The 18638-nt window shown below is 54.6% G+C and overlaps 5 protein-coding genes across 5 annotated transcripts; 2 read left to right on the forward strand and 3 right to left on the reverse strand.

Annotated features, from left to right (window-relative positions):
- Nucleotides 1-1737: 1737 nt before the first annotated feature.
- Nucleotides 1738-2073, reverse strand: B0T26DRAFT_868435 (uncharacterized protein; the record flags this gene model as incomplete). The annotated part of the gene is made up of 1 exon (XM_060447865.1): nt 1738-2073. One exon carries the CDS (start codon nt 2071-2073, stop codon nt 1738-1740), a length of 336 nt encoding a protein of 111 aa, XP_060299913.1.
- A 4896-nt stretch (nt 2074-6969) lies between these two features.
- On the forward strand, nt 6970-7669 carry B0T26DRAFT_692892 (uncharacterized protein). Its single transcript, XM_060441179.1, has one exon. The coding sequence runs from the start codon at nt 7004-7006 to the stop codon at nt 7160-7162; it is 159 nt and encodes a 52-aa protein (XP_060299914.1). The 5' UTR covers nt 6970-7003; the 3' UTR covers nt 7163-7669.
- A 4147-nt stretch (nt 7670-11816) lies between these two features.
- B0T26DRAFT_868436 (uncharacterized protein) lies at nt 11817-13458 on the forward strand (the record flags this gene model as incomplete). The annotated part of the gene is made up of 3 exons (XM_060447866.1): nt 11817-11856; nt 12680-12836; nt 12990-13458. The coding sequence occupies 3 exons, from the start codon at nt 11817-11819 to the stop codon at nt 13228-13230; spliced, it is 438 nt and encodes a 145-aa protein (XP_060299915.1). The 3' UTR covers nt 13231-13458.
- B0T26DRAFT_692900 (formyl transferase) lies at nt 13368-15714 on the reverse strand. The gene is made up of 4 exons (XM_060441180.1): nt 15103-15714; nt 14983-15053; nt 14794-14921; nt 13368-14739 (listed from the first exon to the last, which is right to left on the reverse strand). The coding sequence occupies exons 1-4, from the start codon at nt 15425-15427 to the stop codon at nt 13701-13703; spliced, it is 1563 nt and encodes a 520-aa protein (XP_060299916.1). The 5' UTR covers nt 15428-15714; the 3' UTR covers nt 13368-13700.
- Nucleotides 15715-16551: 837 nt separating this feature from the next.
- B0T26DRAFT_115364 (uncharacterized protein) lies at nt 16552-18563 on the reverse strand. Its single transcript, XM_060433296.1, has 2 exons — nt 18470-18563; nt 16552-18396 (listed from the first exon to the last, which is right to left on the reverse strand). The coding sequence occupies exons 1-2, from the start codon at nt 18485-18487 to the stop codon at nt 16963-16965; spliced, it is 1452 nt and encodes a 483-aa protein (XP_060299917.1). The 5' UTR covers nt 18488-18563; the 3' UTR covers nt 16552-16962.
- Nucleotides 18564-18638: the final 75 nt, after the last annotated feature.

Here is an 18638-nt window from a genome sequence, read left to right on the forward strand (position 1 = left end):
AGCCCGGCCAACCTCCCATTCAGCACCCTCGCCAAACAAAATGCCCGCCTTTTCTGAGGGAAGAGAAAGAGCAAAAAGAAAAAAGAAAAAATACAGCTTGCGCAAAGCATTCTCGCAAGTAAATGAGCAAAACTGGAGCCCCTAATCAGAGATTATAAGATTCTCGAGTGTGATGACGGTGTGGAGTTGCGATGTGATGTTTGTAGACAACATTAGACGGTGATTTCTCACGCCCGGCAATTGTTTACGTTCTTGCCGTAGGGCTCTGTAATTCCTTTTGGTAGTTTCAGAAAAAATTTTCTCGTTCAACGCCCCTTACCGCTGTATCAAGTTCCGTGGACTTGGCTGCCCGGTTGCCCCTGCCGAAGACTAAAAGGGGGGCTGTTTTGGAGTACGAACGGCGTTCGGAGCATCATCATTCGTGTGTATCTCTTTCCACTCGAGACAAAATAGCATTCTCCGCCATTGCTAGTTTTAATAACGCCGTCTCTGCCAGTTCCTTAACTATAAAAATTTACAGGTTCCAATCCGAATTCAGGGGCCCCCATCGTTGGAGCCAAGCTGATAAACAAAACGCCGGATGGCGCGCCCTTATTGGTCCTGCGCCCCAGAACCGTGTCGGATCCATCACTTGCTGCGAACGGGAGCAATGTTATCTTGAGGAGCGGAGGTGTGCATCCCGAACGTTGGTAGCTGGCGGCAACCAGTGACGATGCAGGCAGATTAAATTTAGAACAGTCCTTTGCGGAGGGCGGAAGGCTTTCTTTTTGGTCTTTCAATGAATGGAACTTGGCTGCAGTGGAGAATGCGCAGATGAAGATGCGCTGATCAGGCCGGGATGCATTGGGGAAGCACCCCTATTATACAGAACGGAGAGCCTCATTCCTTATCACGGACTCTCTGTTCATCCGATTTCTTTCAGAAACACGGTCCGTTAAAATTTTGGAGACAGGCGGCTTCCTTCGCGATGACACCGGCCAATCGTCGGCTGCCGGGCTGCCTAGTTAGTTATACGCGAATGTGTGGGATACGCACCAAGATTCGGAATACGCAAAAATGGCGGATACGCCGACATGCGAGATGGACGACACGGCCGGCCGGCCTGTTGCCAAAGGCAAAGAAGGCCAACAGTGAGCGATTTTTGTTCTAAAAAAACAACTCCGTCGACGATCAAGGGGCCATGGCTGTCTAGGTGACGGTATGTGTGTTCTGTCTGTTATGCTCCCATTGCTCAGAAAGTGACCAAATACGCTAAAGTACATACATACCTTGGGAAATTTACGTATGTGACGACAGTGACGACGTCCCCTATTATTAATGACGATGATCATTTACTCACTCCTGTCAGTCGGGAAAAAAAATTGCAATATGTGTGATTCCACTATTTTCCGGGCCACGTTTGTGAACAACGGATACAAAAGGGGTAGGTCCATTGGCTACAAGGCGTTGGGCGTGTCAAAGCTTTCTTGGTTGGTTTTGCTGAAGATCGAGGTCCCGGGGAAGGGGAGGTAAGAAGTGCAGGGCCGAGTCGAGGCAAGAATGATTAAATGTTTCAATAAACTCCTGATTTGTATGCCCCGATGCCCATGCATGTTAAAGAACTCCCCACCAAAAGAAACATAGGAATGAAGACAACGCCGGCTGTACGCTGCCCGCCGGACTGACCCCGTCTCTATGCAAGGGGCGAGGACGACCAAATGTTCGAGGGCGAGTTGAACAACGTCTTTTCTCTCCCAACTAAGTAGCCCTCTGCGCCCTGAGCTTCTGGATCGCCCTGCTGCGACGGAAGATGGCAATGCCGAACAGGAGGCCCAGGAGAAGGGGTCCGCCGGAGAGGCTAGCCATCATGATCGCGTCTGCGTCCATTGCCGCCTGCCTGGGGCTGACTTTTTTGAGACGCACGTCGAAAGGGTCGGCGGTGATCGGCAGTGGTGGTGGTCGGTGGTGGTAGCTAGAGGTGCCGCCACCGGCAGCAGGGTTCCTCGTCTTTTCTAGTCCTATTTCCTCTGCAGCGGGCTGTGTTGTTGAGGCTGACGAGTCAGTTGCGCTCTGGATAAAGAAGCGGCGGAACATGGATGGGGACACACAAAGATTAGACGATGAAGATGATGATGATGACGATGATGACGATGACGGCGAAAAGAAAAAAAAGAAAGTTGGGACGGCGGGGCCATGGCATTGTTTTATGATTCACAAGCCGCGGATACATCAGCCTTCTTTTTCCACCTTCCTTTCTTTTTGGGGCACTTTTCTTCCGCGCTTGGCTCGATTCACCGCACAGTTTCGCTATTGCGGGGTTTTGGTTTCGTAACCACGGCCGCTGAACACCCGGCCTCACCGTCACGTTGGCCGGTTTGAGGGCCGCCGCCCCTCGACGGCGCCCACCGGCCGGGCCGCCGGGGACCTCCCCGGCCCCACATTTCAGGTTCAGCTTGCAGCTCAGGTTATCGCCAAATCCACCGGGGTTTCTCAGAAAGACCTAGGTGGAGGGGCGGATGTGTTGTCAAAATCTTGGCTGGTTTCTGGAGAGCAAATTTTACGGGATAGTAAACAAGATACCCAAGACGCGGAGACGCAGAGCTGGGCGAGGCAAGAAATGTAACATAACACAAAGACGAGTCAGGACGGGTAACGAAGCAAATATGGAACGAGAAGAATCTTCTCTTTTTAAGTACAATTCCCGATTAGGTGCCTATCCTCCCACTCCTACTCATCAGAGCAGGACGACAACTTGGTTTCGGGCAAGGTCGATGCACATCTTTCCATCTTCCATGCTCTTTTCTCAACCACCATGGAGCGCCCAAGGTAAGGTAAGGTAGGTAGGCTGCCTTGGGAAGAAGCCCGGGAATTATTCCCTGCCCGCGTCATTGACTGACTTGCAACCCCGTTCCTATCCTTCTTCTTCTCCTTCCGGTGCTTGACAACACACTAAATGAAAGCAGCAACCATAATCGATACGACTAATCCTGCGACGACGTACCCAACAATTGCGCCAGGACCGGTGGTTGACGAGCCGGTACTGTGGTGATTGTAGGTGATCCCACCGGCGCCCAGCGCCATTTTTTTGTGTCACCTGGGGGGGGGGGGGGTTTCTGCCCGCCACCGGCGATGAGTTTCCGCGTCAAGCTTATTGGTATTTTTATTTTTTACTCGAAAAGGGGTTGGCCGAGACCGAATAAGACGCCAGAGATGAGATAAGATGGGTTTATTAGTAAAAGTAATGATACGAAAAAGACGGGACGGACACTAGCATTGCTTTTATAACCTACGAATTATCTAGTGGGGTGTCTTTTCCATTTTACTTCCATTATTTCTCTTCTCTCGGCTCGATCTAGCGGCTTGCTGTACAACGGTAATACAGTTTCGTTATCGGGGGTTTGTGGTTTTGTAAATACGGCTGCTGGCTGAAAAGCCGGCCGGCCCTTATTGTGATGCTGGCTGGTAAGACGGTCGCCTCCCCTCGACGACGCCGGCCGGGCCGCCAGAATCTGCCCGGCCCCATAAATCAGGTTCGGCTTGCAACTCTCAGGTTATCGCCAAATCCACCGGGGTTTCTCAGAAAGACGTAGGCACCTACGTGGAGGCGCGGGTGTATTAAAGTCTTCTACTTTGGCTGGTTTCTAGAGAGCGAAGTCTCACTAGAAAGATCAAAGAGAGATAAAAGACAAGGCAGGCATGGGCAGTAAAGACGGATCAGGAAGGACTGTTTTTTCTTTTTTCTCTTTTTTTTTTTTTTTGAGAAAAAAATATAATTCCCGATTTAGGTACTGTAACATATTTCCCAACCACCCCCCCTCCCTTGTTTTGCTGATCAGAGAAAGACGACAAAGAATTGGTTCAGGGCGAGGTCAACGACATCTTCCCATGGTAGGTATGCATCTTCTTCTTTCTCAGCCACCACGGAGTACCTTAGGTAGGCAGGTCAGGAATAGCCCTTGGAGTTCGCTGCCTGCGCCGCCCTCCCTTGCCGTTTTTCCCTCCGCTTCTCACCCATTATCTTGTACATCTGAAAACAGGAAGAATGGCAAAAGCAAGCACCATCAATCCGACTATTCCTACAACGATGCACACAGCAATTATGAGACCCGGCGAACAAGGACTGTTAATGGTAGCTGGCGAGCCGTCAGTGTGGGGGATTGATACACTGCTAGGCATTTTTTTTGTGTGACCGGGGGGGCTAAAGGGATCTGTTGTCCTTGTTCTATGTTGGTAGTGTTGAGAGCCTTGAAGGAGGGCCCGGCACCGGTGGTAGGCTCGCTCCCGCGTGCCTGTGGTGTGTTGATCTTTCTGTTTTGCTGCAGCGGTGGGGCTGGATCGACGACCTATTTGCTTCTTCTCGAAAAGGGGTGGACGGCCGAGAACGAGTAAGACACTAGCGACAGGATAGGACGGGGTTCTTGGCAAAAGTGATAGAATAAAATAAAAGACGGGACCGACGCTAGCGTCTCTTTTATAATCCGCGAACCATCTAGCCCAAGTTTAGTCTTCTCTTTCTCTCATTTCTTTCTTTCCCCTTAGTTCCACTCACGGGCTTCCTGCCTATACAACAGTCACACGGTTTCTTTATCAATGGTTGTTGTTTCGTGAATACGGCGGCTGGAAAGCCGACCGGGCCCTCAATGTGATGCTGGGGGCTTTGAGGGTCACCGCTTCTCGACGACGCCGGCCGGGCTGCACATTGCAGATTCAAATTACAATGAATGTTATCGCCAAATCCACCAAGGCTTCTTCTGAGCAAGAGCTAGGTAGATATAGGCCAATACGGCTTACGAGGCGCGGGCGAGCCGTCAACGTCTTCTTGGCTGGTTTCCCGAAAGGAAAAGTCGAAGGGTAGTAGACAAGACGCGGAGGCACAGAAGTGGACGAGGCAGGAAAGATCAGACAAATACGATGTAGATACGGGCATCAAATACAAAACGTTCTTTTCTAATAAAAATATATAATTCCTGAAGAGGTACTGTACATTTCCCTACCCAAGGGGGAATATCACGGATGGCCATATGTTGCCCACTAGGCTGCCCCTCTTACTCAGACAAGCCGAGAACGACAAATTTACTCAGGGTGATGTCAACCACATCTTCCATCTTCTTTCTCGACCACAACAGAGAACCCAAGGTAGGAATACCTAGACCCTGGAACGGCCTACATATGCCGCTTGCGGGTTTATGCCGTCCTTCTTATCACGCCTCTTCTTCGAGCACCATTCGACAAGCCAGACGTGGCGGGTGGGAAACTGCCACTGTGGGGGACCGACACACTGAGGGGCATTTTGGGTGTGACTAGGGGGGGTAACGTCGAGAGTCTTGAAGGGTGTGTGCCCGTCACCGGCGATGAGTTTCCGTGTCTGATTGTTGATATTTTCTGTTTTAGTGACGGCCCGGGTCGACGGCCTGCTGGGTTCTTCTCGAAAAATGGAGTGGCCAAGGGCGAGTAAGATGCTAGAGACGGGATGGCTAGCAAAACATAACAATAGAACCACAGGTCGGAGGCTCGCATTGTTTTATATCAATCCGCAAATCATCCAGCGAAGCTTCATTCCCTTTCTTCTTTCCCTTCCCTGATTCATAGGCTTGCTGTACAACAGTTGCACAGTTTCGTTATCGAGGGTGGTAGTTTCGTTTCGTTGACATAGCCGCTGAAGACCGGCTGGCTTTGCTGTTATATGGTCTGTGTCTGAAGGTCGCCGCCCCTCAACGACACCGGCCGGACCGCACGCACATTGCAGGTTCAACTTGGAACGAGCAGAGTGTTTTCCTATAGAAATTCCTGATTAAATTTCCCTACCGCGTCGTGCGCGTTAGGGCGCATGTAATTTCGCAGAGGAAGACTGGTGAAGATCCCCAACCGAAGAAAAAGAAACAGAAAAACGCCAGTCATAGGTCGCCAGCCGGGATGCCTCTCTGGCTCATTAGCGAAGGATTACAGAATGATTGAGGGTGAGATCACGACATCTTCCATCTTCGCTCTCGACCACTACCTACGGAGTAACTAGGAATAACCCCGGAATTCCCTGCTTGCGTCATTTGCTGCTTTGCACCCGCAACCTCTCCGACTATTCCGACGACAAAAATACCAATGACGAACCCCGACATACCAGAGTAATTATTAGTCACCTTCCCACTGCTCTTCCGTACCATCAATAGTAGACTAGGCATTTCTACGGCTGGGAGCATTCTATTGTCTTTGTTTATACAATAAACGTCGAGAGACTTGAAGGGTGCCCGGCACCGGCGATAAGTTACCGTGTCCGTAGGGGTGACGGGACAGGGCTGTGTCAATCCTCTCTGTTGCGGCAGGCCCGATCGACGATCTGTTGGGCCGAGAACGAGAAATACGCTAGAGATGGGATGGGGATGGTGGCATAAGTGGTGACGCGAACAACAGGGGACGGAGGCTAGTAAGGCTTTATAATCTATCTGCGTATCATCCAGCCAAGTTTTCCCTTTCCCTTTTCCCTTTTCCCCTTTCCCCTTTCCCCTTTCCCCTTTCCCCTTTCCCCTTTCCCCTTTCCCCTTTCCCCTTTCCCCTTTCCCCTTTCCCCTTTCCCCTTTCCCCTTTCCCCTTTCCCCTTTCCCTTTCCCTTTCCCTTTCCCTTTCCCTTCCTTTTCTTTTGGCTCGATCCAACCCCCGTCCTGCACAACAGTCAGTCACACAGTTTCGTTGTCGAGGGTCTTGGTTTCATAAGCATGGCCTCTGAGGACCGGCCTCAGCACAATATCGGTTGTTTCAAGGGCCGCCGCCCCACCGATGACGCTGGCCGGATGGCCCGGGCCGCGCCCCCCTCTGGAGGCACGCGTGCCACGACGGGAGCAGGCACACCGAGTGGATCACCACATGCCCCAAGAGCAAGAGCAGAAACGGGAAGAATAACCTATGAACATGAATGGCTAGGTATATAGCTTAGGTAGAAATTGAGTATAATGTCTTCTTCCTTTATCGGCTGCCAGAGTTCTTGTTGTTTTTATTCTTGTCCTTGCAACAGCACCTCTTGCCAAGGAACCCCATGCATTCATCCCAACCCTCCGCTCCACGAGCAACAATGGTGACAAATATCCCCAAAGCCAGAATGCCCAGGACGGCGCCAGCAATTACGCCTGGGGTCCAACCGCTAGCCGAGTTGGAATCTGCACGAAGCTGTAGTGGATTGGGCATTGCTGCTTGACTGGTGCCTGCCTGTTTTTTACACGGCGAAAGTCCAAAGTCTTGTTGTGTATGATCGATCCCGAGCAGTAAGTGAAGGTGGGCAAGGTTATTCTGGTCTTGTCGTTCTTCTTTTCGGCTTGCTTGCTTGTTTGTTTGCCTGTAGCGGGCCCCGGTTGAAGATCAGAGCTTATGAGAGGAAGAGAAGATGAGACGACCGCGCTGTTTTATAATCCACGAATGAACAACGCGGTCTTTTATTGGGCATGTTCACTGGCTCCATCTGCAACTATCGCGTGCTTTCGTGAAACACGGCCGTCCAAGACCGCCCCGGGGTGATACAGGTGGCCGAGGCCTTCCCCGCGGGGGTGCCGACCGGGGCTAGTCCAGTGGGGTTCTGCCCATTCAAGAGTCAAGGCGGGGATGCGGCGAGATAGACGAGGCCACAGGTCTGTTTCCTAGAAAGAGAGTTAACCGAGACGCGACTGCCAGCCCTGGAGTGAGGCTTAGCTGAAACTGCACCATGGCGGGGGTTGTGTGTCATTTTGGACAGTGCGAACAACCAAACAAGTTGGAAACCCGGCCACATTGCATCTTGGCACGAGTTTTCAACAATATCCAGGAATTTCAGTATCGTGGTTGCCGGGAAAAGGGGGTCTCGCGAGCCGGGCGATATGCCTCGGTCGGCGCTGTTTACATTCTCCAACATGCGCTGTACGTCAATACATCACGCTCCAGCCATCTACTAGCGGTTTTGGCACACTGTGGGGGGGAAAAGCCATGCATTTATTGCCATCTAAAGACTAGGACACCGCTTTTCAGAGGCGAGTAATAAGTACATAAAGAAAATGAAGTAAACAAACCTCCCAAAAACTAAACACTGAAGGTATATCCTTCCTAACCCAACAATTAGTCTACACTATATACATTCACACTTACAACGACCTTATCCCCTGCTTGCCACGAGTTCGTAGTCCAGGGCAAGATCACCTCCTTCTTCTGCGGCAACATTTGCCGACACATATGTAAAGAAAGAATATGATCAAGAGAAAGATAGCGACCGCAAAAGCGCCAATTAGAATTTTATACACGCTTCGCTCCCCTTCGGGAAACTGCTGGAGGAACTCAAAGTCGAAGAGGTCCGCCATGTCTCTTTTGTTTTGTTTTGTTTGTTTGTAGGGTTGGGTTAGGTTGGGCTGGGTTGCAACGGTTTCTATACTGTACGAGGTATAAGTTGGCTATCTATAGGGCGGCACCCCCGCAGGAGGCAGGACACTAAACTAAGTACCTTTTTTTTTTTTTTTTCAGTGGCGGGATGTGTCAGAGACTGGTTTTACTTTAGCTGTCTACAAATAGAGGCTGGCGCCAAGGTATGTGAGGTAGGTAGGTAGGGTTTGTGGGTTGAGCGTCGTGGACAGCGGGACCAAGGCGAGAGAAGGATGGACCACGGCGAGAGAAGGACAGACCAAGCGAGAGAAGGACAGACCAAGCGAGAGAAGGACAGACCAAGTGTGAATTGATGAACCAAATGGGAAAAGGACTGACCAAGAGGGAAAAGGGTTGGATGGGATGGACAGCGGCACGGTATATGTAATGGGTAGATACAGTGCCTGAGGCGGCCGGCGTTGTTTTCCGAGCAAGATACGAGGGTTTCGTGCTGACCGTTTCATAAGCTTGGCCGTCGAAGGCCGGCCCCCACCCCGTTCCGGCCCCGAGGGTGGCCGGAGGGCGGCCGCCCGCCGGGACCGCCCATCACCCGCACAGGCTTAATATTATTGTGCAGCAATCTGTCGATCAAAACAGTGGATATATTGTCTCGCAAAAACAAATTCCGGACTGACAAAGAACCAACTGCCCAGAAGCAAGCCAAATTTCTCTTCAACAACTGCCTTGGGTAGATTCCGGGGCCGGGTTCTCGGTCCATGAGCGCCTCTCTTCCCAACCAAGCAAGGCAACCAAACAACTACCTCCTTCGGCGTCTTACCACGACACATACAATTATAGATGCCACAAACAGAAGCGATAAAAAAGCACCGATCGACGCCTCCTGCCTTGGGGAAAGCCCGTCCACGTAATGATTCATGGTGCAGCGGCACTCTGTTGTTGCCGGACTGGGACCGTTGTGATATGAGGAGAGCGACAAAGGTTCGAGGCAAGGCACTGACTATCTGTTTTGATGGTGGGTTTTGAAGTGCGTTCTGCCGAAGACTTTTTTTCGAGTCGGGTTTCTTTGTAAGTCGAAGGAGACTGACGGCAGTAAACAAGGTGGAGATTTTGCGGGTGAGTGCTAGTCACAGACGGGGAAGGCTGCGACGGTAGCACAGTATATATATTGCGTGGATACAGCACCTGAGGCTGGTGACGTCGTTTGGACTTCTCCGTCGGGTTGAGAAATATCAGGCTTTCCAGAGTCTAATTCGGGTTGTTTCGAAACATGGCTGTGGAGGTCGGCCCCCCATCGCTCGGCTCGTGCTGACGCAGGCCGTGACCAGGCCGCCGGGCTGGCCGGTGATCACTCAAATTCCAAGGTGCAAATCAGGGGAAATACATGTGAAGATGAGGCTGGAGAGTAAACAAAGTGCGGTTCGCCTATTTAGTGGCCGGTGGATGATGTTTTAGTAACCATTGCATCTCCTCCAACTTCATCAGCAAAAAAGTGAAGACAAAATATCTATTATTATTATTATACAGACAGGCTCTAATTGTCAAGACTAATAGAGAAATAATGGTGCCCAATTCTTCCAACAGGTCAAGGCCTAGGACAAGAAATGCTGCACCAACGGCAATAATGATGATGAAAATAAATGCAACCCAGACATAGCCCCTAACACCGCCACTCCGCATGCTCTCGTCGTTGGAGATCAAGTATATCTTGTCCAAGACCGCGAGACCGTGGCTGATCTCTATATGGTGCGTGTAGCCTCGTTCTGTCCGCTGAAACGATTCTGCCCCGGGTATCGAGGCAGACATCGGGAGTCGTGACAGCCATTAATCTCTGGTCGAAGATGCCTTGGCGGCCCCCAAGTCGACTCTGTGTAACGTGTGTAACAACGGGTCCCCCCGGCCGTTCCGCAAGCCGAACTGGATCAGCCTTCTTCTTCCTGGTTTCTCTGCTTCCAGATGACAACGATGATAATTATTATGATGATGGTTGCGAAAACGGCAAACAAAGGCCACTGGTGTTTGTAATACCACTTCTGGAGTGTGCAGGTGAAGAGGATACAGTTTCCGTGGGGCTGGTTGCTATATGTGCCTGTGGCGCCATACTGGCGGCGTTGAAGGGCGACCCCCATTATTTTGACGCTAGTCTTGCACCTTTGAGGATGTTCGCTGCTGAGTGTGTGACGAGGCAAGATTGGATCTCTAGGGTTCCTCGGATTGCGAGCGTGGGCTTGTTGCAGAGAGGTTGTGCAATGTGACGGCCACGGCGCTATGACGAGAAATATGGGACGACTCCTCTTATAGATTCAAGTGAGACCATACTCGCAGATCGGAGGGGCCCAGCCTTGCGCGTTTTCGGAAACACGGCCGTTTGAGGGCCGGCGAGGGACCGGCAACGGTGCTGCCAATGCGGCCGCGAGCCGGCTGCCGGGCCATCCTGATGCGCGCAACGCCTCAAAGTGACATCGGACGGCCGCCAATAAAGACGCGGGGAAAGGGAAACGGCCATTCAAGTCAGCCTATACAAGGAGACAACCCAGAAGAAGAAAAGACAAGCAAAGGCGAGGTCAAATTTGAGGGCGAGGCCAAAATGACAGTTTTGTTGAAACGAATGTGATGGCAGGATCTAGAAATGTCAAACAGTGTATAATTGATGCCCCTTTTTGACGCTGCACATGTGTATTCGCAACTCCAATCACCTGCACCATGTCCATGATTCACTGCCGGCTTGTTCCTCTGCCTCTGACCTCCCGGCTTGCTTGGGTCGCGGCCCATCATCAACACACGTGTTATTGCAACACCGCACACACGGCAAGAGCACGCATGGCCCAAGGCGTATTGTGCGCATGTCGTCGAGTGGACCTACGTGTAGAGGGCTCATCGGGCTTCTGCGCCTTTCGGTGCCGTGTCCGGGTGTACACGTTCGCCCAACCTTGTCCATGTTTGAGTCATTGAGGAATGTGCGCACGCGGTTGCGTGATGTGCTCCCGAATTAGCGAGCGTAAGAGGCGGATGCCGGGTGGAGCCTTCCTTGCCGGGGAAAGGGCAGCAGACCCGATTGCATCGGAAGCTTGCGGGCGCCATCCCATGCCATGCCCCGGCGGCAGCCTTCGCTCACCACCCGCCCCTTCGCGATACAGACGAGGAAAGGACAGTTCCAGAGAAAGGTTTAAGCTGCTTCTGCTTCTGCTTCCAGGTCTGTGCACAGACTTTCAGCCCCCTAACCAGAATGGAAGCTAAGAGCTACCCCAGAAAGGCGCTAACTGGCGCTAACCGGTAAGAGCATGGTTCCGGGCCTGTACTCCATACCCCGCAAAATGCTAGTTGCACTAGGGTGCCCTGGAGTCCCTGAGACTTGCAGCAAGCGGGGCTTCTGATGTCACACGCTACTCTCCGGCCGTGGGGGAACAAACGTCAGTCATCGTGAAAGGGAAGGAGCTACAGAGAGGCAAACCCGCGACACGAGACGGCAGAGTACGTGTCAATTGGCACGGAAGAGATGCCCAAATCCCAATATGGGTAAATTGGACGTCTGGGACGGCCGCTGCGAGCTCTGTGATTGATTCCATGAGAAGCTATCGACAGAATCGCGCAGACTGTAGGGGTACAGGGGCCAGAGGTGAGCTTCGGCGAGAATTGGAGCTGTCGGCCCAGTCTCATGCCTTCTTACTTCAAAGTCACGCGACTGCCAATCCGACACCTCCGCGCCCCTCCACTCCATCCCCGTCGCGGCGTCCTCCACAGCGCGCCACAGCCCCCTTGCTCTTTCCTCTTGGGGCTGATCGTCTGACCAATTCGAGTGTTGACTGGCTGGCTCATTGAATTGAGTGACTTGCAGCTTGTATCCGTGAGGTAGCTGCCCTTAAAAAGCCAGGAGCTCCCAACCATTCCTTTGCTTTCTTCGGCCACTCATACACTACATCCCGTCTGCATCAATCAACCGCCAGACTTGACTTCCACCATTTCTTCCATCTCAATCCATCAAACAAACCATCAGTCTTCCAGACTACAGCTATCCCACATCACCTCGTGCTCCCAAAGTGCAACTCTCGGTGAACCCCAACTGGGTTGGAGACAGCAGCTCCCGCACGGACATAGCAAACAAGGTACGTCACTCGACCAACGTTGGCATCTCCCTCCACTCCTTCCGTCCCCGACCCCGCATCATGGCCTGTGTGACGCTGACCTTTGTCAAACGGGACCAGCTCTACTACCTTTTTCCTGAGCCTCGCTCGTCTTAACGCTCAACTCTTACCCATACTCGCACACACACACACACACACACACACACAAATCCATCAACAGTAAGCAACTAAGCATGCAACTCGACGGTCCTCGCCGTGACATCATCACACCCGCTAACTAGTCCTGCTGCCAGTGACTCGCTCTCACAAGTTCAACGACAAGGATCACGCCGGCCTAGCCGACGGTACAGTTCTCCCGCAGGAGAATGTGCCAAAGTTCTTTGCCAAGAACGGGTTTGCCGATGTCGACCCTAAGAAGACCAAGAAGAACGGCGGAGGAAAGGGCAACTGGTACGTGGCGGAGACTCATTCCTACACTCTTCCAACTCCCATTGCACCCGAACACACCCGGCACGGCAACCTTTTGTCTGGTCTGCTTTGGGCCAACCTTGCGTTATATACGCCGCTTTAGTCTGGTACTCGTGCTGACGCTCTGCTACTCAGGGGCAACGCTGGTGAGGAGGTGATTGACGAACCGTTCAACTTCACCAACTCGCGCCGCCGCTCCAACAGCAGCGGCTTCTCAACCCACCCCGAGAACCTGCGCACCAAGTTCGAGTTCAACGAGCCCGAGCCCGTCTTTGAGGAGTCGCTTCACGGCCCCGAGGGCGACGACGAGCTCAAGACGGAGAGCTCGTCGAGTGGCGCCAGCGTCGACGGCGAGAAGGGGGTCAAGGATATGTAAGCGATGTAGCGGATATCTATATGCGAGGCAGTCACCCGCATGCACGCTGCTGCTGCGGCGGGACTCCATTATCTTGGCGGAGGGTTATTTCTGGCTGGGCGATCTGGCCGGGACATCTTCTATCTGGCTGCCTCTAGGCCTGGGGATTGTGCTTTGCTTTTCAATAGTAATTGCGTCGCGGTTAGCACGCCGCCTGTACAGTAGTTAATTTACGATTTAATTGCCTGATGTCATCAATGTGTTGTGATGCTTGATACCCACGACCACCAAGTATTGCTGTAGTGGGTGTGAGAACATTTGAGCCACAAAGTGCCCCACTTCACGAGAGCTAATACGGTTGGATGAGAGGGACCTTTGAGACGAGATTTATTCTATTATACAAGAGGGTATGTCTACAGTGTTGTACTATCATATTACACAACGAAGTGAACCATACTGCCGTCTTGCATTGGTAGTCAATCATGTCTCGTCTAGAAAACATCCAAATCCTCGAACCACGACGTCAGCGGGTCGAGCAGCTGGAACACGTCGCCGTCAAAGAAGGACACGAGCCCGCTGTCGACGGGCTCCTCCTCGGTGAACGCCCGGATCGCCTCGGCCGCCGCCCGGCTCCTGTCGCCCTCGACCTTGATGGCCCGGATCCGTAGAAACCCGCCGCCGCCGCCCGCCATGGGCACTAGCACTGCGCTGCGCTGCCTGCTGCCCGCTGCGTCGTCGACAAAGTACGGCGTCCGCACCTTGACGAGCGCCTCGTCGCGCGCGTCGTTCGTACTCCCTGTCAGGTCGGCCACGGGCATCTGTAGCCATGTCACTGTCTTGAGCGGTTTGTCGGCCAGACTGCCGCCCGCGGCGCGGATCTGGTCGAGGTCGATTTCGATCTCGGGCACGCGGTCCTTCTTCTTTTTCTTGCTTTGGGGTTGGGTCTGGGATGGGTTGGTTTCGCGCTGCCGCTGCTGCTTCTCGCGCAGCTGGGCGGCCGCGAGGCGCGCAAACGCCGCCGCGTCGGCCGGCCACTCGTCCCGCGGCGCCACGTCGACGCCGTCGAGGATCATGCGCATCTTGAGCCCCGTGTGGCTGGGCCGGGCGTGCGTCCACAGCTGGCCGAGTACATGCGCACGGCGAGCCATATCCTGCGCACTCGGTCCTGGACCACCAGAGGGGATGGGCACCCACGGCACCTGGCGGTGCGCGGCCGTGATCTTGGGCGCGTGCAGCAGCGGCGCCCGCGGGATCAGCCCCGTGCGCCGCTCCGGCGGTACCACGGCGATCACCGGCGGCACGTGCACGCCCGCGCGCAGCCCGGACACCAGCATCGACGCGCCGAGCGGTGCGAGGAGCGCGTGCAGCTGCTCGACTGTGCAGCCTGCTGGGATTGCCAGGCCCGGCCGCGAAGTTTGGGCGAGAATCGCCCCCGCGTCGAACTTGTCCTCGGCCAGCGTCTGCAGCGAGACGCCTGTGTGCGTGCGCCCTGCTAGCAGCGCGTGGTGTAGCGGTGCGGGCCCGCGGAGGCTGTGGGATTTGTTAGGACGTAGACAAAGAATGGGGACTTAGGGGGATATATACTCGGGCAGCAGCGACGGGTGCACGTTCAGGCCGCCATAGTGTGCGGCTCGCAGCAGGCGCTTGGGCACGAGCAGGCCAAACGAGACGGCCACGATGAGGTTGATGGGCTCGCCGCCGGGGTGGGGCATCTGTGGTGTGTCAGTTAGTGTGAGAGGACAACGGAAAGGGGGCGGCAAGAAGACCACGTACCTCCCAGCCCGTGAAGGTGTCGCGCTCGTGCACGGCAAGCCCGAGCTCTTGGGCCAGGATGCGAGACGGCGCTGGTTGCCAGTCAGAGTCTGTCTTGGACCACAGAGAGAGGATGCTCACGCTGGCGGACGACTTTGAGCCCGCGGCCGGTGGGCTTGGCGGGGCGGACCAGGACGTCGATGGAGCGGATCAGGTCGGCGTTGCGCCGGTGCTCGGCGTGCAGGGCGCGCAGCGCCTCGCAGCTAAAGTCGTCGGACCCGCAGAACAGGATGCGCAGCGGCTTCGACGGCTTGGGCGGCCATGAAGACAGCGGCGCCTCGCCCGAGACGGTGCTGTAGCTATAGCAGCTCTTGAAATGGGATATGGGTTGGTGTCGGGGTTGGAGTTGCCGCCGTGCAGTCGCCGCCGTTGCGGCCCGCAGGAACGGCGACAGCCGGCGCATCATGGCCGTCGCCGGATAAGGGGGTGGGTGTCTCGGTGACCGGGCAAGGTGTGGGGAGGCACACAGCTTGTCACCTCATGGCCGTCCCTTCCCTTTTTTTCCCTGTCGTCGCAAAGAGGTCCCTGTAAGTTGTGGATGGTGTGAGGGAAGGTGATGCAAGATTATTTGAAGCGATTGAAATCCCACATGCACGTCACCCTCGGCGGCAGAAACGAGGGTAAGCTCTGAGGTGAGAGGTGAGAGGTGAGAGGCGAGTGCCGTCATGTCGTGGACTTCAACCTAGAGCTCGCCAAAAATTAAATGGCCGAACTGAGGTGAGAATCCACAGGGCTGACTGACCCCCCTGCACCTGCACGAAGCGGCGGTTGAACTCCGGCTCGCGGTCGACGACATTCTCTCCCCAACCCCAGCGCCAAGCCCCCTGTAAATACAGCGAGCGAGCACTCCATGATGCTACAATGCCGCCCTCTACTACCTAAACTGGCGGAATAGCCGAGACATACCTACCAACGTGTTGCACAGAAGAAAGACTACAAACTTATTACAACCTGCATGCTTTCCTCGGCCAGCTTGCCAAGTTGCTCTTATTTTGGCGTCCCTTTATCTCCCGCCAAGCTCGGGGCTAGGCACTCTCCGAAGGGAACGTTGGTTACCTGGGCAACGCGAAGCGTGTTGACTTTGATTTTAGCCACCTAGCCAAGTACTTGTACATGCTCTCCTGTTGTCTGGCGTGGCTAGCATAGAACTTGTCGGGTGAGCTGGTTGGTTCCGGTCTTGACAGGTGTCTTAGGTTGGTAAGTTACTCACGCAGGACGGGGACTACACCAAGGACATCCATGATCACGGACAAGGGGCCACACGTGCCTAGTCGCCGCCTAGCTTCATACATAATACGAGCCCGAATCTGTCAAATTGGTTGTATATTGAGTTACGTGGGTGAATGGGTGGAATTATGTCTGCGTCCGTAGCGTGTGCGGCAACTCTCTTGGTTCGCCATCGCTCCCAGTCAACTTTTTGCCTCGCTTCTTCCCATAGGCAAGTGAGGCTTAATTTGCTTGTTTGCTTGCTTGCTGGTTTGCTTGCTTATATAGGTCCTTGGCCCTGTTAAAGCCTAGCATTCGTCTTATCAAATAGTTCACGCTTACTGCTTTAATCTAAAGTAGGCAGGCTTTACAAGGCTAGCTTTCCTGCTCTCCTTGCGAAGGTTGCTGCTGTGACAATGGACTAACACTGGGAAGAAGTGAAATAACAGTTGTTTGCTAACAGAATGCCATTTAAGCCAAGTCTATGACACGCAGCAGGTTCTTTGGATAAGCATATGCACGGTTTATGCATATCTCAGCCAATCCAAGCGATGCACGCTACCGTGTGCCCCTATCCCAGTGGTATCGCAAAGTCTACACCCTGCTATGGACAGAAGCCCGTCACGGTACCGTGCCGCGCAAATCTTCACAGTTTATAGACGAAAATAGCTCTTTGAAGAGTTTGGTATCTCACACAAGGCTCACGAAAACACAGGCTCTCAAAAGAAATCCTAGCTAGCCACCACCGCCGCCACCACCACCCGCAGGATCCCTCCCTGCCACCTTCCAGCGGTAGGCCACGGCCCAGCGGCGATGGAGCAGCTCCACGTCCCAAGCCGGGGGCGAAATTGCCACGACAGCGCCAGGAGTGACGACGCCATGACTACTGCTGCTTCTGCTGCTGCTACCGCTGGCGGTGTTGAGCCCTTCAGGGTGGCGGCCCTCCCCAGCCAAGATGGCATGGACGACGTTGCTGCTGCCGCCGCCGCCGCCGCCGCCTGCGGGAAGGACCCGCCCCGCGACCAGAGTCAGCCCCGGCCCGCCGGGATGCACTTTGTCGATCCCCACCCGCACAGCTGCCGCCGCGGCCGGTTGCTTCTGCTCGCCGCGGCCGCTGCGGCCGCCGGCGTCGTCGTCGTCGTCGTCGTCGTCGTCTACGAACTCGGACCGCTTGATCCCGACCAGCCAGTCGCGCAGCTCGGCGGCCAGCCCACCAGACACGTACTTGTCGCCGCCGCGGCGCTGGGGCGAGAAGATCTCAGGCAGCAGCTGGTCCGGCACAGAGTGGTTGCGGTGCTGGGGGTGATGGCCTTGGTCAGGGGCGGCGGTGGCTCTGAAGCGCGGGGCTCGGAGGAAGGTCGGGTGGCTGTGGTCTTGGAAGGGTGCCCTAGCGTCCTCGTCTAGTGAAGAAGAGTCGGGGTCGGGGTCGGAGTCGCTGCCGCCGCCGCTGCCGTCGTCATCGTCATCGTCATGGTGGCTAAGAGAGCTGAGATATCTGCTTGAAGTGGCGCCCAGGGAGTCAATGTCAGCCATTATAGCGCCTTCTGCATCGTCACCATCATCATTGCCGCTGCCGCCGCCGCCGTCGTCGTCTGACAGGCTTGAGAGGATGCGGTCTTCGGCCTCGTCGTCGTCGTCGTCGTCGACGGCAACATCTAGCGGGGGTGGCGATGACAACTGGGAGCTGCTGGTAATCACCACGTTGGCATCGGCCTCGGCATCAGCGTCCACGGCCGAGGACGCGATGGAGATGCGGCGGCGCTTGGGGTTGCGGCCGGAGCCGGGCTCGCGGTAATCGAGCGACGAGTCAAACTCGATGGGCTCGGGCAGAGATAAAATCCTGCCGGTGGGGGAGGCCGACGGCGAGACGGGGGAGCTGTCGTCGATGATGTCCGGGTGCTGCGTAGCGGGCCGCGCGCTCGAGGTCCTCGTCTTAATGGCGAGCGGCTGAGTGAGGGCGTGGTTCGACGAGGGCCGGGGTGTGGCGGTTGACGAGAAACGGGGCGTGGCTTGGAACTTGGTCGTCCCTACGAGTGCGCCGGCATTTTGCGCGGGTAGGTTTTGTTCTTGTTGCTGGTTTCTGGGAGTTGGGTTTTGAGACTGAAAATGAGATTGAGACTGGGGTTGCGACTGCCTCTTTGAGAGTAGGAACCGGGACGGAGCTTGTGTCTTTGCGCGAGAAAAAATTGACTATTAGTATCACCAAAAACTCAATTCCTGGGGACGGGACAAATAAACTCACAACGGGCGGCGGTGCCATTTCGTAGAGGGCCTACGATGGCCAGGAAAATCCAAGTTGTGATAAACTTTTGGTGTACGAATAAGTTGCAAGAGATCGCGGCATCATTAATGGGCGACGGCCTAATCGCACTGTATCCGAACGGTAACCGCCACGGCAACCCTAACCCTCA

Source organism: Lasiosphaeria miniovina (assembly GCF_030549165.1).
Source record: "Lasiosphaeria miniovina strain SMH2392-1A chromosome Unknown B0T26scaffold_2, whole genome shotgun sequence".
NCBI classification, from domain to species: domain Eukaryota; kingdom Fungi; phylum Ascomycota; class Sordariomycetes; order Sordariales; family Lasiosphaeriaceae; genus Lasiosphaeria; species Lasiosphaeria miniovina.